The sequence below is a fragment of the Arachis duranensis genome, chromosome 3, assembly GCF_000817695.3.
Source record: "Arachis duranensis cultivar V14167 chromosome 3, aradu.V14167.gnm2.J7QH, whole genome shotgun sequence".
Taxonomy (NCBI): Eukaryota; Viridiplantae; Streptophyta; class Magnoliopsida; order Fabales; family Fabaceae; genus Arachis; species Arachis duranensis.
In genome coordinates this window covers 104,930,168-104,956,650 of record NC_029774.3, presented here as the reverse complement: position 1 = coordinate 104,956,650, position 26,483 = coordinate 104,930,168, and the positions used below count along the sequence as shown (strand labels likewise).

The window sequence follows — 26,483 nt, the reverse complement described above, 5'->3', positions numbered from 1 at the left end:
AGACTTTCCGGATCCTCATGAATGCCGCCATCTATCTAGCTTATACCACGAAGATTCTGTTGGGGAATCTAAGAGATATGCGCTCGGCCTAGAGTAGAACGGAAGTGGTTGTCAATCACGCGCGTTCTTAAGAGGTACAGCAGAGCTCCACACCCTTAATCTATGGTGTGCAGAAACTCCACCGTTGAAAATAGATAAGTGAAAGGTTCAGGCATGGCCGAATGGCCAGCCCCCTGAATGATCAAGAGACCGAATGATCAAAGACTACAAAGTCAAAAGATTAAACTGTCAAAAGATGTCTAATACAATAGTAAATTATCCTATTTATACTAGACTAGCTACTAGGGTTTACATGAGTAAGTAATTGATGCATAAATCCACTTCCGGGGCCCACTTGGTGTATGCTTGGGCTGAGCTTGATCTATCCACGAGCTGAGGCATTTATTGGAGTTGAACACCGAGTTATAACGTGTTTTGGGCGTTCAACTCCGGATCATGACGTGTTTCTGGCGTTTAACTTCAGACAGCAGCATGTACTTGGCGTTCAACGCCAAGTTACGTCGTCAATTTCCGAATAAAGTATGGACTATTATCTATTGTTGGAAAGCTCTGGATGTCTACTTTCCAACACCGTTGAGAGCGCGCCATTTGGAGTTCTGTAGCTCCAAAAAATCCATTTCGAGTGCAGGAAGGTTAGAATCCAACAGCATCAGCAGTCCTTTGTCAGCCTCCTTATCAGAGTTTTGCTCAGGTCCCTCATTTTCAGCCAGAAATTACCTGAAATCACAGAAAAACACACAAACTCATAGTAAAGTCCAGAAATGTGAATTTAGCATAAAAAATAATGAAAACATCCCTAAAAGTAACTAGATCCTACTAAAAACTACCCAAAAATAATGCCAAAAAGCGTATAAGTTATCCGCTCATCAAGGCTTCTGTTGATCCTTCTAGGAGAAATTTGGATGATTCCTCCATGAAGAATTATAGGTGTTTCCATAGGGTTCTCCCATGTAATTCACCTCTTCCATTGCAAGATTCTCAGGGTCATAAGCTACTCCTTTAGAGGTGGCTTCTTTAGTACTGCCGGATGCAGCTTGCAATCCAGTTAGATTCTGAGAAATCATATTGACTTGCTGAGTCAATATTTTGTTCTGATCCAATATGGTATTCAGAATATCAATCTCAAGAACTCCTTTCTTCTGAGTCAGCCCATTATTCACAGGATTTCTTTCATAAGTGTACATGAACTGGTTATTTGCAACCATCTCAATGAGTTCCTAGGCTTCTGCAGGTGTTTTCAGATGAAGAGATCCACCAGTAGAATAGTCCAATGACATCTTGGACAATTCAGACAAACCATCATAGAATATACATATGATGCTCCATTCTGGAAGCATGTCAGAAGGACACCTTTTGGTTAATTGCTTGTATCTTTCCCAAGCTTCATAGAGAGATTCACCTTCCTTCTGTTTGAAGGTTTGGACTTCCACTCTAAGCTTGCTCACTTTTGAAGTGGAAAGAATTTGGTCAAGAAAGCATTGACCAACTTGTCCCAAGAGTTCAGGCTTTCTCTAGGTTGTGAGTATAACCATATCCTAGCTCTGTCTCTTACAACAAAACGGGAAAGCATAAGTCTGTAGACCTCGGAATCAACCCCATTGGTCTTAACAGTATCACAGATCTGCAAGAATTTAGCTAAGAACTGATGAGGATCTTCCAATGGAAGTTCATGAAACTTGCAATTCTGCTGCATTAGAGAAACAAATTGAGGCTTAAGCTCAAAGTTGTTTGCTCCAATGGCAGAAATTGAGATGCTTCTTCCATAGAAGTTGGAAGTTGGTACAGTATAGTCACTAAGCATCTTCCTTGCATCTCTGGCATTGTTGTTGGGTTCGGCTGCCATGTCTACTTCTTTTTCGAAATTTTTTGTATGGTCCTCCACTGAGTGTTGTGCTTTAGCTTCTCTTAGCTTTCTCTTCAGAGTCCTTTCAGATTTAGGATCAGCTTCAACAAGAATGTTTTTATCCCTGTTTCTACTCATATGAAAAAGAAGTGAACAAAGGGAGTAGTGGAATTCTCTATGTCATAGTATAGAGATTCATTGAGGTGTCAGAAGAAAAGAAGAATAGAGGAATGAGGTAGAGAGAAAATAAGAAGAATTCGAACACAGAGGGAGAGAGAGGGTTCGAATTATAAGTAGAAGAGGTGTGTTAGTAAATAAATAGGAAGAGATAAGAGAGAGAGTATTCAAAAACTAAAACTAAAATAATTAGTTAATTAAAAAGATTTTTAAAAAAGTGGTTAGTGATTTTCGAAAATTGGAAGTGGAAAAGTGGTTAGGTGGTTTTGAAAAAGATAAGAAATAGTAATTAGTTGAAAAGATTTGAAAATAATTTTGAAAAGATAAGAAGTTAGAAAAAGATTTTGAATTTAAAATTTTAAAAAGATATGATTGAAATTTATTTTGAAAAAGAGTTGAAGGAGAAATTAAAAAGATTTGATTTTTAAAATTAAAGTTGATGACTTGACTAACAAGAAACTAAAAGATATGACTCTAGAATTTAAAGATTGAACCTTTCTTAACAAGAAAGTAACAAACTTGAAATTTTTGAATCATAACATTAATTGTTAGCAAGAATTTTTGAAAATATGGAATAAAATTAAGAAAAAGATTTTGAAAAGTTAGTTTTAAAATTTTCAAAAACATTAAAAGAAAAGTGAAAAATGAAAGTTTAAAATATGTTTGATGCAAAAAGTTATGAATTAAAATATGAAAAATTGAAAAAATTCGAATTGGAAACAAAATTACCTCCCTTGTGTCATCCTGGCATTAAACGCCCAGAATGCTATCCATTCTGGCGTTTAACGCCCACTTGGCTGCCTCTCTGGGCATTTAACGCCCAACCAGATACCCTGGCTAGCGTTAAATGCCAGGAATCCTTATTTACTGGGCATTTTTCTGAACACCCAGAATGCTGCTAGTTCTAGCGTTAAACGCCCAGAATGCTGCCCATTCTGGCGTTTAACGCCCAGAATGATACCTTTACTGGCTTTAAACGCCCAGAATGATAACCATTCTGGCGTTTAACGCCCAAAGTGCCTCTTTACTAGCGTTTTAACGCCAGTGAGCTCTTTTACTCTGTGATTCCTCTGCTTTATGTTTTATATATATAATTTTTTTTAAATTGAAATTTTGACTTGACTAACAAGAAACAAGTGAATTTTAAAAATTTTTTACCAAGTCAACAAAAAGTTTCAAAAATTATGAGAAGAAAAAGGAAAAGGTATTTTTTGACTTTTCAAATTTTTTTATGAGGAGAGACAAAAACAACAAAATGAAACAAAACATAAAAATTTAAGATCAAAACAAACAATGCATGCAAGAACACTTTGAATGTCAAGATGAACACCAAGAACACTTTGAAGATCATGATGAACATCAAAAACATATTTTTGAAAATTTTTAAGAAAAGAAAGACATGAAGACACCAAACTTAGAATTTGACACTAGACTCAAACAAGAAAGAATATTACCCAATCTAAGCAACAAGATGAACCGTCAGTTGTCCAAACTCGAACAATCCCCGGCAAAGGCGCCAAAAACTTGGTGCACGAAATTGCAATCACAATTTTTTACAACTCCGCACAACTAACCAGCAAGTGCACTGGGTCGTCCAAGTAATAAAACCTTACATGAGTAAGGGTCGATCCCACAGAAATTGTTGGCTTGAAGCAAGCTTTGGTCATCCTGTAAATATTAGTCAGGCGGATTCAAATGGTTATGAGGTGTTGATAATTAAAAGAAAGATAAAACACAAATTAAAATAAAGGTACTTATGTAATTCTTTGGTGGGAATTTCAAATAAGCGTTTGGAGATGCTTTGTTGCTTCTGAACCTCTGCTTTTCTATTGTCTTCGTCCAATCATGCGTGCTCCCTTCCATGGCATGTTGTATGTTGGTGGATCACCGTTGTCAATGGCTACCATCCGTCCTCTCAGTGAAAATGGTCCAAATGCGGTTTCTACACGGCTAATCATCTGTCGGTTCTCACTTGTGTCGGAATAGGATCTCTCTATCCTTTTGCACACTGTCACTGTGCCCAACATTCGCAAGTTTGAAGCTCGTCACAGTCATCCCTTCCCAGATCCTACTCGGAATACCACAGACAAGGTTTAGACTTTTCGGATCTCAGGAATGCTGCCAATTGGTTCTAGCTTATACCACGAAGGTTCTAACCTCACGGATTCGAATGCTTTGTTGTCAGGAGAGGTGAGTCAAATCCATGGATCAGAGACCCAAGAGACTATACTCCAGCTGTCGTCCAATGATTACGTTGAACATCATGTAGACCGCTTGTGGTTGTCAGGCACGCGGATCTTGGTTAAGCGAGTAACGAAGATAGTGGGTGATTGTCACGGGTCACCCTTCATTCTGACTTAACTGAATTAAGTACGAGATTATATCTTGGAGAATAAGTAAGCATGAATTGAAAGAAAAACAATAGTACTTGCATTAATTCATGAAGAACAGCAGAGCTCCTCACCTTAATCTATGAGGTGTAGAAATTTCACCGTTGAAAAATAAATAAGAGAAAAAGGTTTTTCCATGGCCGAATGGCTAGCCTCCCTCAAAGTGATCAAAAGATCAAAAGATGATCCAAAAATGAAATACAATAGTCAAAAGTGCTATTTATACTAAACTAGTTACTAGGGATTACAGAAAATAAGTAACTAAGTGCAGATAGTGCAGAAATCCACTTCCGGGGCCCACTTGGTGTGTGTTTGGGCTGAGCTTTTTGAAACTTTCACATGCATAGGCCATTCTTGGAGTAAAATGCCAGCTGGGATGCCAGTTTGGGCATTTAACTCCAGTTATGGTGCCAGTTCTGGCGTTTAAACACCAAAAAAGGGGTCTCTGGTAGGCGTTTGGACGCCAGTTTGGGCCATCAAATCTCGGGCAAAGTATGGACTATTATACATTTCTGGAAACCCACGATGTCTACTTTCCAATGCAATTGAGAGCGTGCCAATTGGGCTTCTGTAGCTCCAGAAAATCCACTTCGAGTGCAGGATGGTCAGAATCCAATAGCATCTGCAGTCCTTTCTCAGCCTCTAAATCAGACTTTTGCTCAGGTCCCTCAATTTTAGCCAAAAAATACTTGAAATTACAAAAAAACACACAAACTCATAGTAAAGTCCAGAAATGTGATTTTTGCTAAAAAATAATAAAAATATACTAAAAAGTAACTAAAACAAACTAAAAACTACCTAAAAACAATGCCAAAAAGCATATAAATTATCCGCTCATCAAATGGCTAGGGTTTAAGAGTGAGAGCAGCACTGTGAGAGAGAAATCAAGAAAAGGGGAGAGAAAGAGAGTGTCGCACAGAGGAGAGGAAAGGATCAAGATCACAACATCGAAAGAGATGATCTATGCCAGATGAAGAGAGTAGCCTACCGAGAAGAAGATGAAGGGAATGGGAGAATTAGGGCTTTCGAGAGAAATAAAGAGAATAGGGGACAATGTCAAATGAAAGATAGAGAATAGAGGGAGAAGATGAGGACGAGAATGAAACGCGTTTAGGTTACTCCCCCTTTTATTTTTTTATTGCAAATTAACGTTTGGCTGATGCGTGGCCGATTAAGCCACGGATATTATACAAGTAGTATATTAGTTTTGGGTAGTAAGTGTTTGCATTTTTTTCTGGGTTGGTGTTGCATTGCACAGATAGAATTTGGTTAGGATTCAATGTTGCTAATTATAGGACATTTTGCCATCAAGAGATAAAGATCTTTTGTCCTCCCTGCAATGGAATTCATATATAGAAAGTAGGAAGTAAGACTATAATCAGAATGCATCAATTTGCTTATATTAAAATCACAAACTATATATAACAACAAATTCTACAGATATAGTTATCATTATTCAAATTTCAATAGTATTCATATATATATTATTATTAAACATTGCTATGATTAGTGTTTATAAAAGAGTTCCTAGAAACTTTTTATTAAAGTTTAAGGCAAACATATACCTCCGCAAATGTTTACGTACTCTATTAAAATTTAATTTTTCTGTCGAAAAAGAAACCAGCAAATATATACCTACCTACTTTGACTATATTATATCATGCATAGTAATGAGTTTGGATTCTTTTTTTTTTGTTTCTCCATATGTGCATTACTTTACCGCTGAACTATTATTAGTTGTGGTTTGATAAACTAATTAAAATCACAATTATTTATTTAGAGATTATAATTTAAAATATCAATTACTTTGTGTTTTACTCAAATTTTTGTTCCATTGTTAATAATAAATAAATCAACAATTTTCGAGTTTTGTTTCAAATCTTAATTCAAGGAGCGGAAACGACTCCTTTTGTGGGTGTCTTAAGGTCTCAATTGTAGTTTTGAAAGTAAAATTAAAGATAAAAAGAAAACATGCAACGTGCCGGAGGTAAAGTAAAATGCAAAAATTAAAAGAGAATGGAAGAAGAAGATGGAGACGAACAAATAAAAATAAAGAACTTTGATTAAAAATAGAAAATAAAGTACAAGTTTGAGTTCAGATTTCAGAGGAATTACTTAAGATTCCCAGTTTTACTCTGTGATGCCAGGGAGGCTGAGACCGTTTTTGATTTTTCAAGTGTTTTCCAAGAAGAACTGAACTTATTACAATATTTTTCCAAAACTCTATCTATAGACTAATCTAATGTCAACTGACAGTTACTCCTATAATGATCTTCATCAGTTTTCAAATTTGAATAACCGTTCGTACTTGTTTTCTTGACGACCGTTCTGCACCTACTTTGACATTTTCCGTTGATAACTGCTCCTGCACATAGCATGCCCTATAATCCAGGCCTAATTCAAATTTTGCATAAAATTGTTCCTTTACTAGTGTTAATTAGAAGCTTCACTTAAAATATATTGAAACTGACTTCATAAATTGATAATAATATTATATTATATTTATTTACTTAAAATAATTCTTTTTTTAAGTAATAATATTTTTTTATCTAACAAGATGCCCCCAAGATTTTTCACTTAAAGAAATATAATGATTGAAAAGTGAGAAAATTTAATTGTTTGTTGATATTAACTTATTTTTGACACTAAGAGTCAAATGATACTTTGGACACATCTACTTGACAAATTGATTGCCTACTAGTATTAGACTTAAAAGAATTTCTAAGCCTATAAAGTTTTTACATTAATAGTTGAACTGTCAATGGAGTTTATTCTTTTGTATGAAGCTTTTAAGTGTGTCAAATGATATCTGTTCTAATTTTGGCAAATTAAATGTGTATCAATTCACCTTTGTTTTAACCTTTGACATTTCAGTTGAGAGTTTTTGACACATACACTTTTATTGTTCTAATTGACACAAATTTTCTAACTTCGGAAGTAATAGAATCTTAACTTCGTGAAATTGTCTCTTTCATATGTTAAGCTCTAGGTGTCAATTAGATTTGATAAAATTTCTAATCCTATAAAATCTCCACACTAACATTCTAATAGTTTTGACTCCAAGCGCCAATAGACTCAATATAATTTTTGAGTCAATTAGACTTTTGTACTTATGAATTACATACCCAAATGTCAATGAGAAATTATTTTTGTCTAAGATTTTAAACTTAATGCGTTTTTTTTTAATAAAACTATAACAATATACATAAAAGTTAGAACCAAAAGACAAGAAAGAAATAGGAATTTAAAAGATAAGAAAAATGAGAAAGATAAGGCAAAAAAATTAGGATGAATAAAAGAGAGAAAAGAGATAGAAAAACAGAGAAAGGAGAGAGAAAAGAAAAATAAAGATAAGAATAAAAAAAATAAAAACCAATAAAAAAACAAAAAAGATGAGATCATTTTTTATCATATTTTTTGTTTATCAAAATTACCCCTTATTTGCAGAAAAGTCATTTATCTTGTACTTCAGAAAATTCTTTTCATTCATCCTCTGTATGGGTTATTTAATGAGATGTTTGATGAATATTTAATCTTTCTTTTATCATCTCTTTATACTTCGCTTCTTTCTCAGCTTTCAACTGTTCAATTTGTCTAACATTTTCAGTAAGTTGAGTTATGTCATGATAGTGTTGATTTACAAGCTTCTTCCTAATTCCAAATTCTAATTTATTTATAGCTATTTTGACAATTTTAGAGTCTGGAACTGGAGTAAAGCATCTATTTTTCATGTTTTTGAATCTAGCCAAATACTTATTAATCGATTATCTGACATTGTGTTTGATGGAGAATAAATCACTTAAACTAATTCTTAATTCACTACTAAAAAATTGTTTGTGAAAATCTTTTTCTAATTACATCCAAGAGTGATTTGAATTTGGCTTTAGGTTAGAAAACCATATAAAGGCATTTCTTGTCAATGGGGAGGAAAAGAATTCATCTTTAAATACTCATTTAATGCCACTTCATTGATTTCGACAATATAGCTAGCAATGTGCTTTACTAATGATTCTTCATCTTCCCCAGAGAATGTAGTTAATGACTTAGGAAACTTCCATCCCTCAAACAATTCAGTTTGTTGGATAAATTCAGGTAAAAGACACATAAACTGAGGTTGATTTGCAAATTCAACATTAAATCCCAATCTTTTTAGAATTTGTTCAATCACTTGATTGACATCTTACCCTCCGATATTATTTTGCCTAAGTCTTTCCAACATATTATCAGCATTCTGACCATGTCTAGACATATAAACATCATAATTAGGAATTTCTCCATCATTTTGGTTGACATTATCGAATACTAAACCATAGATGTCATTTTCTTCTAAATTGACCACAGTAGCAATTCTATTAACTTGCCTATTTAACTGCTCAATTCTAATATTTGTGTTTTCAAAGAAAATACTCAAAACAGTCACCATTTAATGAGTTAACATGTTTACTATATCATCGTAGCTTTCACCCATCTGTTGCCTAATGTTTGCTAAAGATCCGACAGTTTGACTAAATTGATTAATAAGCATTGCTCTTGACATGTCAAGAAACACAGACCTAGAATTTTCTACCCTGGTAACAGTACGTGTAGTAGAATTATATACGCTGTTATTTCCTAAATTAGTGGCATGTAGCAAGTTCTGTTGTGATATATGTAAACTTGACACCCTAGAAACTGGTACATTTGACATGACATACGGATTTTGGTAAAGAGGATTTTGAAATATTGAATAGAGAGGCATAGGCAAGCTTTGTATCACTATGGAGGGGACATACCCCGATGGCAAGCCATAAGGCGGCCACCCCATGGTATTTATGTGAGTTGCATTTAACCATAGATGGGCATGGCCAACGCCATCATGCCTCACTGACGATAAGGTAGGCTCTGTGTTTGAAATCACAGGAGAATTTTTGGACTCATTTCCTCTAGTATCATCACTGGAAGTAGAAGAAGATGTTGTAGATGTATTTGACATGTCAACTGACGCTGATTTTTTAGTCTCTGAAAACACAATCTTATCACTGCGTAACCACATGCAATTCAAAACTCCTTATTTTTCTTTTTTTTTTTTGACAAACTACAATCTATTGACAAGGTCCCACCGGGCATGCCAATTTATTTTACTCGATTTTTTGTTTCACGATATTAACAACAAATAAATCAATAATTTTCGAGTTTTGTTTCACATTCTTAATTCAAGGAGCGAAAACGACCTCTTTTGTGGGTGTCTCAAGGTCTCAATTGTAGTTTTGAAAATAAAACTAAAGATAAAAAGAAAACATACAAGGTGCCGGAGGTAAAGTAAAATGCAGAAATTAAAAGAGAATGGAAGAAGAAGATGAAGACGAACAAATAAAAATAAAAAACTTTGATTAAAAATAGAAAATAAAGTACAAGTTTTGAGTTCTGACTTCAGAGGAATTACTTAAGATTTTCAGTTTTACTCTGTGATGCCAAGGAGGTTGAGAGCGTTTTTGAGTTTCCAAGTATTTTCCAAGAAATGAATTGATTACAATGTTTGCCCAAAACTCTATTTATAGACTAATCTAATGTCAACTGACAGCTACTCCTATAATGATCTTCGTCAGTTTTCAAATTTGAATAACCGTTCGCGCTTGTTTTCTTGACTACCGTTGTACACCTACTTTGACGCTTTATGTTGATAACTGCTCCTACACATAGCATGCCCTATAATCTAAGTCTAATTCAAATTTTGCATAAAATTATTCCTTTACTAGTGTTAATTAGAAGCTTCACTTAAAATATATTGAAATTGACTTCATAAATTGATAATGATATTATATTATATTTATTTACTTAAAATAATTTTTTTAAGTAATAATATTTTTTTTTTGTCTAACACTTTGTTTATCTCAGATAGATGCTTTTATAATTGTTCTTGTATTTTATCATAAAAAAAAAGTTTTAAGAGAAATTTAGAGAGAGTATTATGTTATCTTAATAAAAAAAGTACATAAGTATTCACTCATGGATTTAGACTATGTTAAATTTTTTTATCTAAAAACTCTATTTATGGAGTTTGATTATACAACATATAAAATATATTATTGGTTTGACAATACTGCTAATGACATGGAAGTTGGGTTATATATTATCAAAAGTGATACGTATTAAAACGACAACGTTTTTGTTTGAAAGACAGGAATAAATCGATTCCTATCCATTTTTCACTTACTAGCTTAGTACTTAATGGATACTTGACGACTAGCTCATCACTGTTAAATGACACGTATATTAATTTCATTTATTTTTAAAAATGAAAGCCATAAAAGGACTGTCATATTTCACAAAACAAAAAGATAAAAATTAGAATGTACTTTTTTGAATAGAGATTACTTTGTCTTTCTAAAAAATAAACAAAATCGAATTGAATATTTACTCTTTTTAAATTAGAGGCCAATACACATTATCATTTCACAAACAATAATGCATAAGCTATCAATTATAATATAATATCTAGATTGAATTAAAAAGCAAGCGGTTTTGAACATTAATTTAATGTTCAAGATAATTTTACTAGAATTTCAAATTAAATTATGTGGAACATGCATATTTACTTGTATTGTCCAATTTAATAACACATTCAAAGACTAATGCGCAACGAATCTTTATTTACACCCACATGCAAATTATAGAGCAATACTAACTAGCTAAAATATTATAGATAATAAATAAACATATATAATTAATAACGTTTGTACTTATAAGAGAGTGTGAATATTTTTTAAATTTAATTAATACAATTAATTTTTTTATAATTATTATCTTTCATTTAATTACACTAAAAATCAATTTTAAATTTAATATAAATTAAATCTCAAATATGTTCTTGCATTATTATTATATTCATAATTTTATAATTTTTTCAAATAAAAATTTTAAATTTTGACATTTTTAATTTTAAAAAATTTCAAATCATCTCAATATATTTTATAAAAAATAAGAACATCTTAAATTTAATTAATCTCTATTTATTAAAAATAAAAACGTCAAAAATTATTAGTTTTTGACCTATAAAATAAAATAATAAATAATAATTTATACCAATTCATTAATTATAGATATTATGTGCTTAAATTATAGATGTTATACATATAAAATTATAAATGTTTGATTAAAAAATTTTAACAAATTATACTATATAATTCATATTTTACATATAGACTATTAAAAAATAAAAAATAAAATATAAACAAAAATTAAGAAATAAATTTTTAAAAGTAATTATTAACTCATTATATTAAAATCAATAAATAATCATACATATAAATATTAAATAAAAATATTAAAATAATTACATTTATGACCAATTAGTGCACATATGAGATAATAATTTAAAAAATATAATAAGAGTCTTTAATGTAATAGTATATATAATTTAGTGGTTAAAAAAATCAATTAAATTAATGATATTCAAAATATATTATTAAGTCTTTAATGTAATAGTATATATAAAAATCAAATTATAAAAAGTCTCATTAATATATGATATGTTATATCTTAATAATTAGGAATATAATGTGATAAGTTGAGTGATAAGAGAGTGAAATAAAAGATTAAAATGTAAAAAATTATATAAATAAAGTCAAATTAAAAATTTTTTAACTAATTATCACTGAATTATTTTGGTTCCCAAACTTTTTTTCAAATCATACTCATAGTTTCTAAAAGAGTTTACCTTTGTTGATAGCTGCAGGAGTGGGCTCTATGGTATCAATAGTGAATTGTTGACATCTTAAGTAATTTTTACCTTTTTTTGAGTAGTTTTTTGTTTAATTTAAAATTTTTATATTTTTAATAAAATTTTCATAGCTAATCATATATTTAGAATTGTTTTACAATTATTGTGCGTAAAAAATTATTTTTTTTAAAAAATAAAGTGAAGAAATACAAACAAAATAAACTCTCAGGAAAAAAGAACAAACGGGCGCTTGACTTCAAAGATTTAAAGTCCAAGGGCCAGCCTTATTTCAACAAGGTGGCGTCCCACACCAAAAAGAGGGCACCCAGCGCCTTCAACAAGGCCACAAGCTGGTACCCAACTTTGGCAAGTGGCGGCTAACACCCAGAATTTCTACTATTGTACTACATGGGTGTCTAACGTCAGAAAATCTTTTACTTCTAGGGGTCCAAAATAGCATTGGCATCCAACGCAGAAACTTCAAGTCCAGTGCCAAGTCCAGAATTCATTAGATTGATTATATTTTTAATTAACAATTTTTTTTATCTTAAAAGCATTATTCTAATGGAAGGAATATGTATATTAACGCCATTTATAACATACAGATTTATTCATATAGATTGAAGAATATTGTGACAAGTAGCACGGTAAGGAACAGGCTTGGTAGAGTTCTTTCACTTTGTCAGGCTTGTCTATTGAATGGAGCCGGCTAATGAAATAAGGAGCCAAGGTTGCAAATCTCCAACTGGGTTTATGGAGGTGGGCTTCTCCATTGTTTATGTTTTTTCATTTGGGTCATCAGTGGTGGACTCCTTTACTCCTATTTGGGCTTATACATCTTCTACCATGCTTCAGGGTTTTACGGAACAGAGCGCTGCTGTAATCCCTTTTCTCTCTCGCCGGCGTCGTGTTCCTCACCGCTGGAGCTCGCGACTTGTTCTGCTATGCTCCGCCGTGTTCTTCTGCTCACGCCGTGCTAAAACCTCTGCTCTGCTCTGCTTGTCGTTCTATCCAGCACACACTCTTCTTTATTTTGATTTGATTCCTTGTTTAATTGTTATCGCGTTTTGGTTGTGTAGATACGGGAGCAGAGAGCTCAGAATAACAAGTCACTCTTCAACGGAAACAAGTTCAGGGTATGTTTTAGGGTATAGACTATAGATCAGGTCACACATCGAATGGATGCTTTGCTAATTGTTAAGTGTAGTAATTTTGGGTATATAGTTACATTTTGGGCATATAGTTACATGAATTCGTCAATTAGTTGACATATTGCATACTAATTCATAATTTATTTGTGTACTAAAACGCCATAACTATACTTTTCATATAAATTATTTTACATTTTGGCTTGTTGCGTATCGGTGTTGGAACGTATTGTGTATCATGTAACTATGATTTTGAGGACTTATCTATGTGGTTTGTGGTTTTTTTCCTGGACTGTTCCTAACAGAGTGTGAATTGCAGTATGGAGGGTATGAATTGAAAGATGGAGGTGGATCCAATCATGAACCTCGTTTGTGCCTCCATCTAGGTTTGACAGATTATAGGGCTCTTCTCAATGCCCCCTCTTTTTGTATGTTACATTCTGAATTAGCATGGTTATTGATTAAGAAACTAAATAGTTCTATAATAAACTTTCTTGATGTTGATCTGCATTTGTTTCAGTGATCATATTAACATACCTTTTTTAACTAGCCTGATTCAATCTTCATAGATTGTTAGAGAAGAGTAAACAAATGATGTGTGAATGTGGTGAATTAGTTGTGCAAGGGCATAAAAGCGGTATTGAACTGAAAAAGCATGTGAATGATGTATTTGTAGCAAGTACAATGCATTCTATGTTTGTTTGACGCCACTTCAAGCAGAGTTTAATCTTAATGCTATTGTTTCTTTGTATTTCTATTTCAACTCTACTTCCCCCCTTTATTCTAACTATTGGCTAAACTTCTTTCAGAACTTTTGTGGGAACAAACTTAAGTCCTCCGTGGGAAAGGTTTCTGGTTCCATCAGAAGGTAAATCATTACAGTTAGTACTAGTTTATCATGGAGACACTACTATATCTAACTTCCGAGCTGAAGCTGCATCATGTTAATGTCCAGTAATTTATAAGGAAGGAAGCAAGGAGATGAAGGTTGAGTTAGTGTTTGAAAATATGATCTCTCCCTAGTTAGCCAAAATTTCTTAAAATTAGTGTTCAAATATGTTGTCTCTATCTAAGGATTAGATTAGATGTAATCAAAGACTTTATTTTCCTCTGTGCCTCTTCCTTCTTCACTTCTCATCTTTTAAATCAAAATTAATCAATTTGTCTTAACCTAAGTCATCACATGTTATTTAACTATGTGAACTGTATTGTGAATGGTAAAAAATATAATTTACTGTTTCGTTTATAGATTGGCCTTTCTCTAGGTGGAGTTCAATTTTTATCTCTTCTCTATATAACTTGAAAGGGGATAAACTCGTTATCATTTTTCCTAGTCCTTGTAGCATTATTCTTGGGAAAAAGACTACATATATATGCGAAATTCATTCATGTACATTTTTTAAAATTTTTACTGTACTAGCATGTGGTCAAGACTTGTGCTTTCATTAAGAAGAATGAATAGTATAACTCTGACCATTTACTAGAATTTGTTATGCTATCTTTTTTTTTCCCTTTTGTATAACTTTGTTCTTGGAACTATTACTTTTTGTGGTCTAAAATTATGTATCTGTGAAATACATGATAAGTAGTAGACGTCTTTTCCTTTAAGCCGATGTTTGTCTCAGGTTCCCAAAATGATATAAGGCGTTTTTTTAGTTTAATTCTAAACACAAGCAATACTCATACCTTGTGATTGGCTCTTTCTTGGAGCATTATCGTCAGCTTGCTTTTATATGCACAGTCAATTAGGATTCTAGCATTAGAAATGTAGTGACACACCTCTTTTCCTTTGTGTTTTATTTTTTTACAGCACTAATTATGCAGTCATAGGGAATGAAGAAAGACTACATGTTACATGGAAGGAAGGGCACTGCCAGAAATTAGCCTAGTTAAATAAATATGCGACTGCCAAAGATTGTCATATATGCTGTTAAGTTAATGCATGGTGCATTAGAACCTTTGTTATTTGTAATTTTTTTAAGTTAGTTAGAACAATAATGAAAGAGTTGCCAAAATGAGTTTTGGATTTTGGTTATTCTTGAAGAAATTGAAGTAAAAAATTAAGGCTATTTGGGGTGAATATGTTAAAATAAAAAAGCAGAGGGGCCAACTTTTAATTACCAATTTTTTCAAAAACAAAAATGCGGGATTCAAGTTATAAATATTTTTACATAGTTAATGTTACTCCCACATAAGAGAGGGAGTAACCAATCCGTTGTCCCAAATTATAATGAAATGTTCAAATTATAATGGAATGCTTAAATGACAAAAAAAATGTCAAAATGTAGCTATGTTACTACACAAGATAAGAAGCAATAGTTTTAAAATATTTTGTACAATCACTAAATTGATGCCATAATAATAGTAGAAGAGACCATGCTTGTAAAGTAATGTCATAGTAGGTTGAATTTCTTCCTGATATCTCTTATATGTTGGGCAGTTAAGCTATCCGATTTAGTCGAACGCAAACCATATCGCAGTATGTATTTCTTGGCAGACAACTTCACCTTGTTCAACAACATCAGCTGGTGTTTGTAGTGATTTTTCTGACAACTGCAAGCAAAACACCATTATTTTCATCATCAAACAAGATAAAGTTGTGGAAGCAACTAAGTATGGAAGGAAGAGTTTAACGTTAAACATAAAAAGAGAAAGAGGGATAAGAAATTTGAGTCAGACTTACCAAGTGAAAATGAACCCTATAAGTCTATTACTACCAGCAACCATGGCTTAACGTTAGTCGAGAGTAGGCATTCAAATGGAGGAAAGTAAGACGGAAGTAAAATGTTCAAGAAAAGTTGGCACAAAAGTCTCATTGAAAGTGGTGTGAAGGGAAAAGCAAAGTTGACAAACACAAAGAAAGATAAAGCAGTGACTCATGCTCCTAAGCGAGTTTCAAACCAGAAACATTGAAAGGAAAATTCAAAAGAAATTTATAGATTCAATTCAATTCAATTCAACTTACCCAAGGCTCCAAACCTCTAAAGCAAGACACCATTTTGAATACTATAAAATCGAACAGAGAAAAAACAATGAAATTCATACCTGAAATGAGGATCAAACCAGAACAGCAGCAACTTCCGATCATGCCGGAAGCGTGGACGGCAAACGCAAGCAATGCGGGCTACGAGATAAATCCGTGACTTCGATCGAAGTCGGTTTCCAGACGTGAACCTCCGCCACGGCACCACGATGGCGGCTGTATCCCTCTCCCTGCAACTAGGGGTGTGCATGGTTCAGTTTTTCTATAAACTGAACTGAAACTGCACTAAACCATTTTAAATGGTTTAAAAACTGAACCAAACTGCTTTGTCACATATGAAACTGGTTCTAAACCAGTTTATAATACAGTGCACCAGTTTAAACCAGTTCATAAAAATAAAACTGGTTTTAATTAAAAAAACCAGTTTAAACTGGTTTATAGGCTAAAACTAGTTTTCACACTCTCCCTCTTTCTTTCCCTCTCTCTCCCCCCTCTCTCTCTCTCCCCTCTCTCTCTCTCTCTCTCCTCTCCCTTTCTCTCTCCCTCCCTCCCTCCTCCCTCTCTCTCTCCCTCCCTCTCTCTCTCCCTCCCCCTCTCTCTCCCTCTCTCTATCTCTCCTTTCTCTCTCCCTTTTCTCCCCTCTATCCCTTTCTCTCATTCTCTCTCTCTCTCCCCTATCCCTCTTCCTCTCTCTCTCTCTCTCCCCTTTCCTCTTCCCCTCTCTCTCTTCCCTCTCTCTTTCTCTCCCTCTCTTTCCGTCCTCTCTCCCTTTCTCCTTCTCTCCCTCCTCTCTCTCTTTCTCTCTTCCTCTCTCCTTCCCCTCTTCCTCTCTTTCTCTTCTTTGCTCCCTCTCTCTTTCTCCCTCCTCTCTCTTCCTCTTCTCTCTCGCTCCCCTTCTTTCTCCCCCTTCCTCTCTTTGTCTTCCTTACTCTCTCTCCACCTTTTCCTTTTCTCTCTCTTCCCCTCTCTCTCCCTATCTCCATCTCTCTCTCACTCCTCTCTCTCTCTCTCCCCTGCCCCTCTTTCTTCCCCTCTCCTTTCTTTCGCTCTCCTTTACTCCCTCTCTATCCCTTTCTCTCATTTTTCTCTCTCCCCTATCCCTCTCTTCTATTTCTCTTTCTCTCTCTCTTTCTCTCTCTTTCTCTCTGTCTCTCTCAATTTTTCTCCCTCTCTCTTCCTCCTTCTCTCTTTTCTTGTGCTCTTTTCCCCCTCTCTTCTCTCTCTTCCTTTCTCTCCTCCTCTTCTTCCTCTCTCTCCTCCTTCTCTCTCTTATTTTGGAGAAAAGAGGAAGAGAAAGAGAAGAGGAATATAAAGTGAGAAAAGGATATGAGAGAGAAAGAAAAAAGAGAGAAAAAAGGAGAAAAAGAGAATAAGAAGAGAGAGGAAGGAGAAAAAAGAGAGAGAAAATGATAGAGAAAGGAGGGAATGAGAGAGAGAGAAAAGGAGAGAGAAATAAGGGAAGGAGAGAGAGAAGAATAGGAAAGAGAAAGAAAAAAGAGAAAATGAGAGAGAGAAAGATGATGAGAGAGGGGACGTGGAGAGAGGGCAGAGAGCAGAGAAACAAAAGGGGAAAGAGGGAAAAGAGAAAGAGAGAGAGAAGGGGAAGGGAGGGGGAGAGAGAAGGAGAGGGGAGAAAAGGAAAGAGAGAGAGAGCGATAGAAAAGAGAGAGAGAGAGAGAGAGAGAGAGAGAGAGATGAGAGGGAGAAAGAGGAGAAGGAGAGAGAGAGAGAGGAAGAAAGAGGGGAGGAGGAGAGATAGAGAGAGGAGGGAGAGAAAAAAAGGGAGAGAGAGAGAGAGAAAGAGGAAGATCTCTCTCTCATTCCCTTCTTTCTCTATCCTTTTCTCTCTCTTTTTTCTCCTTCCTCTCTCTTCTTATTCTCTTTCTCTCCTTCCTTTCTCTCTTTTTTCTTTCTCTCTCATCCTTTTCTCACTTTATATCCCTCTTCTCTTTCTCTTTCTCTTTTCTCCAAAATAAGAGAGAGAAGGAGGAGAGAGAGGAGGAGGAGGAGGAGAGAGAGGAAGAGAGAGAAGAAAAAGGGAAAAAGAGCACAAAGAAAGAGAGAAGGAGGAAGAGAGAGAGAAAAAAATTGAGAGAGATGGAGAGAAGGAGAGAGAGAAAGAGAGAGGGATAAGGGAGAGAGAAAATGAGAGAAAGGGATAGAGAGGGAGAAAAGGAGAACGAAAGAAAGGGGAGGGGAAGAAAGAGGGGCAGGGGAGAGAGAGAGAGAGAGGAGTGAGAGAGAGATGGAGATAGGGAGAGAGAGGGGAAGAGAGAGAAAAGGAAAAGGTGGAGAGAGAGTGAGGAAGACAAAGAGAGGGAGGGGGAGAAAGAAGGGGAGCGAGAGAGAAGAGGAAGAGAGAGGAGGGAGAGAGAGGGAGCAAAGAAGAAAAAGAGAAGAAGAGGGGAAGGAGAGAGAAAGAGAGAGAGAGAGAGAGAGAGAGTGAAGGGAGAAAGAGAAAGAAAGAGTATGTAAAATTAATTTTGGAGTTTAAATAAAACCAGTTTAATTTGGTTTAAAACTAAACTGAACCATAAAAACTGGTTTTTAATAAACTGGTTTTTCATAAAAACTGTGGTTTCAGTTCAGTTTTTTATTTAAAAAAACTGGTTTATTTAAAACAGTTTCAGTTCAGTTTCAATTCAGTTCAGTGAAACCAATTTTTTTGCACACCCCTACCTGCAACCCAGGGTTTCGTTTTTGGGGAGAAGACCTTCGTCAATACTTCACCCTCCATGGATACTAGTGAACTGCGTTTCACTTTTTTTTCTCCCATTCACAAAATAAAAAAAAAAATTTTGGTTCTTTTTGAAACCCAATCCACTGTTGTCAAAGCCCACTTCAACAGGTCCACCAGCCAACATTATACCTAAGCAATTTTGGCTATCTAGCTCAGCCACCCATAAGATAAAACAGGAGACAAGCCCTGCAATCAAACAGCCAGATGTCGATCTCATATTCATATAAAGAGAATATCTGTAAATTTGTATCAATTTACATCTGTACCATAGAGCGACCCGTATATTAATATACGATTATGAAAAATAAAATATTCATATATTACTAAAGTTAGAATTCGTAAATTAATGTTTTAAATCAATTAACGATAGAGACATATATGATTATATTATTAGGAGAAAGACAATATTTTAATTTATTATTAATTATATTAAAGATAAATTATATAAATTATGTTACAATTATACATAATTTTTTATTTTTAAATTAGAAAATTAAATTATTAGATCATGAATTAATAATTTATTTTTTAATCTTAAAAGCATAATAATTAAATGCATAAACTCATATTAAAGGGTAAATATGTTCATTTCTTAAATATAATTTTTAAATTAAATTTTAATAATAAAATAATATTTTTAATTTTTTCTTTCTTTAAAATCTCATGATTAATTTCTTAATATCTTAATTTAATACCAATTAAACTGATAATTAGATTTATTATTGTAATGAATACATGGAAAAAAAATTAAATATCGTTTGTACTTTCACAAATTGTATGACTTTTAATTTATTAATACCTAGAAATTAAACTTCTTACAATAACAATAATTGGAATCTAATCAATTCGTATATATATGTGCAATGCTAAACATAATTAGAACCAAATTAGAACCTAATAATTGAAATTATAATCTTTTAATAAAAATAATTTTTTTATTTGAATCTTGAGAGTAAAAGAATGTTTTAAATAATAGTAAACATAAATGTATAATATATAAAATTATTATATAATAAAATAGAACAAATATGTATATTAATATATTAGTATACGAACGGTAAGATCAATATATTATTAAAGTTATGATGTGTGCATCAATATTTTAAATTAATTATTAATAAAAAAAGCATATTATTATATTATTAAAAAAAATAATATTCTAATTTATTACTAATTATATGTATTAAACGTGATTTATATAAATTATACTACAATCATACATAATTTTTTAAAATTAGTGAATTAAATTATTATATATATATAGTAATTATCATGACTACTAAATTGAGTTCTAACATTCAGTTTAATATATTGTTAAATGTAGTATTATGATATTATCTAAAGTTTTTACATTTACTTTTTTATTTTTTTATTTTCTTTGTAGGTATGATCATATTGGAAATATCAAGGTAAAGTTCGAGCATAAAGTTTAAAAATTTAAAGTTAGAGTACTTCAATTGTGATCGAAACGATTCTAATTGATAAAGAAGTAATTGTAATTTATATATCAATAATAAATTAATTATATATTTTGTATAATTCTTAATTAGTTCTTTCTTTTAATATTATCTTATAAGAGTGCTATGTAATTCTATATAATGCATAATTAAAAATTCAAATGTATCTCTATACGAGAAAAAATATATTTTAAGGAAGAATTTATAGTATGATCAACTTTGACGTCGATCAAAATAAAATTAAGATCAAACTAACTAAGCATGAATATAGAATTTTTCTCACGAAGGATACGATTTTGTACTCCCCAATTTTTGAAATTTTGAAAAATTCTTTTTTACTTTAAACCAAACAAAAAAATATTCTAAGAAAAAAGAGATGATTCGTATTTGATAGGTAAGAGTTATACGATTTATATTTAAATTAGGGCAAAAAATACAATTAAGTCAAGGAAGGAAACAAATTACATGAATCAGCCAAACTCAAAATAACTTCATGAATCAGTCAAAGCACATTACTATGTAATTCGAACTAGCTGGATTCGAACTACATTAACATATAATTCGAACCAACTTAACTTGAATTATGAAGGAACACGTGATGAAGTTAATTCGAATCTAAACAGCAAAGTGAAATAAACAAAGCACCAAACCTAAAAATACACCTACTCATGTGGTGAACCAACACTACAAAACTCTCCTCACTAGCCATCTTACCCCCTCTAATGAGAGCAACTCACGTTTACACCATATATATACAGGTCTGATCCTCACTAATTCGAACCAGCCTAGTACGAAATACGATTTGTGTAATTCGAACCAGCTTGGTTCGAATTACTTCGGAAAGCTTGCACTATGTAATTCGAACTCATCTAGTTCGAATTATGTATGCTTGTAGTTCAAACCAAGTTGGTTCGAATTAGTGTGTATTTCGCTCTGGAACAATTCGAGTTAAATAGGTTCGAATTATATACAAATGTAATTCGAACTAAGCTGGTTCGAATTGCATAGAAATGTGCTTTGGTTGATTGGATGTAATAAAACTTCTAATCTATTATAAATTTAACAGTACGGTGTTTTTATTGTATTAGAACTTGATGAGCTACAGTGAAAATATTTTTAAATTGGATGTAAGAAGTTGTTTTTAAATTTGTCTTAATATTTTATAAAACCTAAATTGATATTTAAATTATGTGAGAATTTTGTAAAACAATTTATTGAGTAAAACAATTCATCGAGTATGTATAATTGCATAAATAAAAATATGGTAAATAAGTTAAATATATTCATAAAAAAAATTTTAAAAGCATATTTTAAACATAAATACAAAAGTTAAATATCTTTCGTATATTGCACGGATAAGAACAAAATCAACTTTGTAATATTCCATTAATATCACATAATCACATTTGTCCAAGAAAAAAAAAACATTTTTGAACATCTAAATTATTATATTCTATATAACACTTTTCATCTTTTAATTTTACGTTGATGGTTAATTAATTTAATGTAAAATTCTTATCTTCTCATGGTTCTTGCTAGATATCCTATTCGAGCCTAATTTTAAACGATTATCATTCAAAAAATAAAAATATGAAAGCCATTCTCTAGATAAGGTCTTTCCAATCCAAAATATGGTTTTAAAAGAAGAATTGGAGACATTAAGCATACATATATGAGTTTGTTTGATCATTTTTGCAGTAACAGCTAATACAATTGCCCAAGAGCCAACCCCAATTGAAAAACCAAGAGGCTAGATTGGCAACTTGATACACCCAATTAAACCAACCAACCAACAATCCAAGATCACACTAGAAAAAACTGAACAAGCATATATTGAGTTTTTAACTTTTAAGGAAGAACAATATGCCAGTAAAAGTGCATGTCATTCATCATTGCTCGCTCTATGGTAACTTCAAGAAAGACATGCTTAGATTAGATGGCTCGAGCTTTCACAATGTCCAAGCTCATCTCGCTTGGATCGGTTGCCTGCAATTCCACTTGTATACCGTCCAATTCCCTCTTGAATCTATCTTTGGAGCTAGCATACACCATCTTCATCCTCACCTTTGAGCTATCTGGGGACCTACATGCATGCACCCCATTACAATATCATATACAAACAATCTATAATGTTGCATTCAATTAAACTGCTTTTAATAACTCCATCTGTTTCGAAATATCTATCAATGTTAGAGAGATAACTCCATTTCATGTGGACTCTATTTGCTTGAATTTTTTGCATAGGCCTTCATTTTTTTTTATTTGTCTTATGCTATTTTTTCCTTTTTAGGGTCTAACAAAGATCGAACTCTAAACTTTAAGTCATAAAAACTCTGATACCATATCATAATACCAATCTTCCCAAAAGCTTAGGCAGATAGGAGGAGGCACATGAATGGTTATATCTCTACCGTCAATAGTCTAGTCAGTGCATATAAGTACCATGCAATGAAGAAGATCTTGCTTTTCTGGCAATTCTCATCGGTTGTGAAATCAAAATCATAGACAGCATAACGGCACTCATCAGCCGGCAGGCTGGCCATAAAGTCATCATAACTGTCGCCAGCACCCCCTAATTTCTCGACCACCACCTGCTGTCCGTCAATTTTGAACACAATGTAACGGTAGATCCTCTTTGCTTTAAGCTCCAGGAACCTGAATTTGCACTCATCCTCCACAGCCATTCCAGACGCTGCATTTGCCTGCACCAACATCTCATGTCATGAATTAAAAGTCTTATGTGCTAATGTGCTATGCTATGCGATGATATGCACTTGTCAATTGATTGCAACATTTGCTCATTCTCCTCATTATTGTCAACCTCTCCTAACTTAATATAATGATCTTAATTTATGAAATGTGAAATTTCAGTTATTATTATAATGTATAAAATAGTTAAATAGTAGTGTTCTTTTTAAAACGTTAGATTTTCCAAATGTGGGAATGTCAAGAACATGGTGCATGTCTTCAAGAAAATTCACATTATTACAGAGTAGAAGAATCAAATAGCATGCAAACATAAGCAAAAGGGGAGAGGAAAAAAAAAACATACCATTTTGCCAGCAATGAGGAAGAAGTGCCGCGAAAGCTAATCAAAGGAAATGAGAGGAAAAAGTAGCAGTGGAGAATATGGATAGTGCGAGCGAAAGTAACAATGACAACAATGGAGAGAAAGCAAGGTATAAGATCCTTGATTTTTGGACAAGGAGAGGCGGAAATTTGAGAAGACTGAGATAGTGGTTAAAGAATTCAACAGAGGAGAGAATTAAGGGAAATGGTTGGTTCTAATTTGTTTTGCATCCTTGCCTATCTAATCACAAATTTAGTTAATGCTTCCTTGTTAATTTCATTATCTTTTATTAGATAACTCTTTGTTGTACTTATTTACACAAGACATGGTGTTGACTCGTTCATCTTCCATCATTAGATGAAAGACGGGCTCTATTAAAATTTAACCTAATAATAAATGGTTGACCATGTCCAAAAAAATAACTACACCTAATATAACTCTTTTTGGTTAGAAAGAGGACCAACCAAACCAATACAGAGCAATCAATTAAAATGTCAATTTTTTTTTTAGAAGACTAAGAACGGAAAGACAGGGTATGGCAAGCTCTAACAGGAAGGGTTCCCACATTTTTTTATTTTATAAAATATTAGTCCACACAATTCTTGAGAAAAAATAAATTTAACAAGTAGCATTGAAGTAAACATATCAACACGACACTGCTACATCATTAATGAAATAACACTTATATCTAGAGCAATGAAGGTTCATACAAGTAAAACAAAAGAATCCATTGTCATTTGTTCAGAGAATTCCAAAGTATGCCCAGATCAACATTCCCTCCTGAAACTACTATTCCGATATGTTTGCAATCCTTCCAAGCAAGATTTTTCTGGAAAGTATCAGATAGGACAGCAGCAAGACCAATTGCACCACTTGGTTCAACAACAACCTTAAGAATTTCAAAACAAAGTTTCATGGCTTTGAGTATTTCACTGTCTTCCACAGTTATAACTTCCTCGACAAGATCTCGCACTACAGGCCTGCTCCAATTGTATCACGACTCATGAGCAAACATGACAACTTAACAGAATCGTGAAAAGCAACACTAAAAGATGAATGTCAGAATAAAACCCTCAAAAACAAAACAAAACAAAGCAAAAAACATAGAATCCTCTAATCATGTAAAAGGCAGGGAACAATAAAGGTGACCGAGAACTACATGTTTAGTTGACAATCTCGATGAGGAGAGTTTTATCTTTACCATGTGAAATCCCCAAGAAATGCTCGAAGGCCATCAGCTATAGCAAAAATACGAATAGCAGGATTGATAGACTTGGCAGCCAATGCTATTCCTGATATCAAACCACCACCTACAATTTTTGAAAAATCAGGAACTAGATGCTGAAATCAAAATAAACATTTTGGTTCACATCTTGGCAGAAAAGAATGAACAAACCACTTATGGGAACTACAAGAGTATCTATTTGTGGAACTTGTTCCAGAAGCTCCAAGGATATGGTACCCTGACCACTGCAAGAAGAACCAAATATGTCAAAAGTGCAATGATGTAAAATTCATCAAATTTCTACGAGTATGTACGGGGACCAACTTTTAGTTAGCCAACTTTATAATTTAGATTTATAATTTAAAATCTAGAATTTAATATAAACAAAATAATTTTTAAAAAATTGATTGATTTTGACTGAAAAAAAGTCGGTTCCCTAACATTACACAATTTCTACTTATCCCCATTTCAAATGATAATGTCTTATGTCAGGTTTTTTGAAGTAGAACAAAACAAACAGTGACACAATGCATAAAGAGTTTCTTGCCACCTCAATATGCGGCCATCGTTATAGGGATGAACAAAGATAGCACCAGTTTCTTGCCACACTTTGTTTGCAATTTCCTCCCTTGATTGCACAGAAGCCTCAGACCAGACAACTTGACCCCCATATCTCTTTACATTCTCAACCTTGCAGGTTGGAGCATTTTTCGGAATAACAATATATGCAGGGATTCCCCGTAGCTTCGCGGCCAAAGCCAACGCTGCAGCATGGTTTCCACTGATTTTGGAGAGCACAATCAATCAGGACTAAACCTACACCTAATCTGATAAATCAAAACAACTTGCAGAGACAAACCTGCTGTGTGTTACAACTCCCTTAGAAGCATCTTCATCGTCTAGCGAGAAAACAGCATTGCAGGCACCTCGAAATTTAAAGGCTCCACTGATGAACCATAGAATAAAGTGAAAACAAGAGAACAGTTGAAATTGGAATTCATTGGGACTAGATTTCTTACCCCTTCTGGAAACATTCGCATTTAAAGTAGAGGTGCCTTCCCGATAAGGCATTGAGAGAGGTGGAGGACATAACTGGAGTCTTGAGAATAAATGGTTTGATTCTGTCATGTGCTTCCTTTATGGACGAAATATCAGCGGCATATTTCCCCTTTTCTATTTGGCGCTCTCCTTCCATCTATCTTTCTATATCTCTGAGTCACTGAATATAGAAAATTGAAAGAAATTTCTGTGACAGTGGAATTATGTTCCCTTGCTGCCTCAGGCTTCACTTCCACTTCCACGGTCTTTTTTTTGGTCAACATCAATAACACGACGAAAAATATTTAACAGCGCATAATTTATTTTTTTATTTATTAATTTAATTTTTCAATATAATAATTTAATAATATATTTTTAATTTATACTTTAATTTAATAAATTCTATTGATAATATAATATTCTTCTAATATCATTAAATCAAATTTAAGAAGAAAAAAAGTTGTTACAATATGAATGTCCATTTAGTGTCTACTTAACATGGTTTATTCCTTCAATCAAGTATTTTTGAGTGGTAAAAACATTAAAGAATAAATGGTGCAAATTTTTTAATATTTAAAAAAGCTTACACATGTATAAATAGAGATATAAACTTAGGCATTTAAGACACGCAATAACAATAATTTTTTTTTCTT

General features: G+C 33.1%; 2 protein-coding genes and 1 non-coding gene across 4 annotated transcripts; 1 reads left to right on the top strand and 2 right to left on the bottom strand.

Moving 5' to 3' along the window:
• The first annotated feature begins 1,391 nt into the window (after positions 1 to 1,391).
• Positions 1,392 to 1,499, top strand: LOC127746264 (small nucleolar RNA R71). Its single transcript, XR_008007884.1, has one exon. It is a non-coding gene; the product is annotated as a small nucleolar RNA R71 (small nucleolar RNA).
• Positions 1,500 to 21,943: 20,444 nt separating this feature from the next.
• Positions 21,944 to 24,811, bottom strand: LOC107479976 (actin-depolymerizing factor 7). 2 transcript variants are annotated; one of them, XM_021138676.2, is made up of 3 exons: positions 24,769 to 24,811; positions 22,940 to 23,199; positions 21,944 to 22,580 (listed from the first exon to the last, which is right to left on the bottom strand). In XM_021138676.2, the coding sequence occupies exons 1-3, from the start codon at positions 24,769 to 24,771 to the stop codon at positions 22,430 to 22,432; spliced, it is 414 nt and encodes a 137-aa protein (XP_020994335.1). In that variant the 5' UTR covers positions 24,772 to 24,811; the 3' UTR covers positions 21,944 to 22,429. The 2 variants fall into 2 exon arrangements, with proteins under 2 accessions (XP_020994335.1, XP_015955579.1); XM_016100093.3 differs by lacking the exon at positions 24,769 to 24,811 and adding an exon at positions 23,550 to 23,975.
• LOC107479977 (serine racemase) lies at positions 24,228 to 26,076 on the bottom strand. The gene is made up of 6 exons (XM_016100094.3): positions 25,812 to 26,076; positions 25,652 to 25,738; positions 25,343 to 25,573; positions 24,964 to 25,037; positions 24,769 to 24,877; positions 24,228 to 24,547 (listed from the first exon to the last, which is right to left on the bottom strand). The coding sequence occupies exons 1-6, from the start codon at positions 25,985 to 25,987 to the stop codon at positions 24,301 to 24,303; spliced, it is 924 nt and encodes a 307-aa protein (XP_015955580.1). The 5' UTR covers positions 25,988 to 26,076; the 3' UTR covers positions 24,228 to 24,300.
• Between the last annotated feature and the right edge of the window lie 407 nt (positions 26,077 to 26,483).

What these genes read in the sequence shown, in the direction of transcription:
- LOC107479977 (XM_016100094.3), bottom strand. Translation starts at nt 25,987, where the DNA reads ATGGAAGGAGAGCGCCAAATAGAAAAGGGGAAATATGCCGCTGATATT. An exon ending in TGCGAATGTTTCCAGAAGGG is followed by an intron (nt 25,739 to 25,811) that starts GTAAGAAATCTA and finishes ATGGTTCATCAG; the next exon opens with TGGAGCCTTTAAATTTCGAG. An exon ending in GGAGTTGTAACACACAGCAG is followed by an intron (nt 25,574 to 25,651) that starts GTTTGTCTCTGC and finishes CTCCAAAATCAG; the next exon opens with TGGAAACCATGCTGCAGCGT.
- LOC107479976 (XM_021138676.2), bottom strand. An exon ending in AAGATCTTCTTCATTGCATG is followed by an intron (nt 22,581 to 22,939) that starts GTACTTATATGC and finishes GCATGCATGTAG; the next exon opens with GTCCCCAGATAGCTCAAAGG.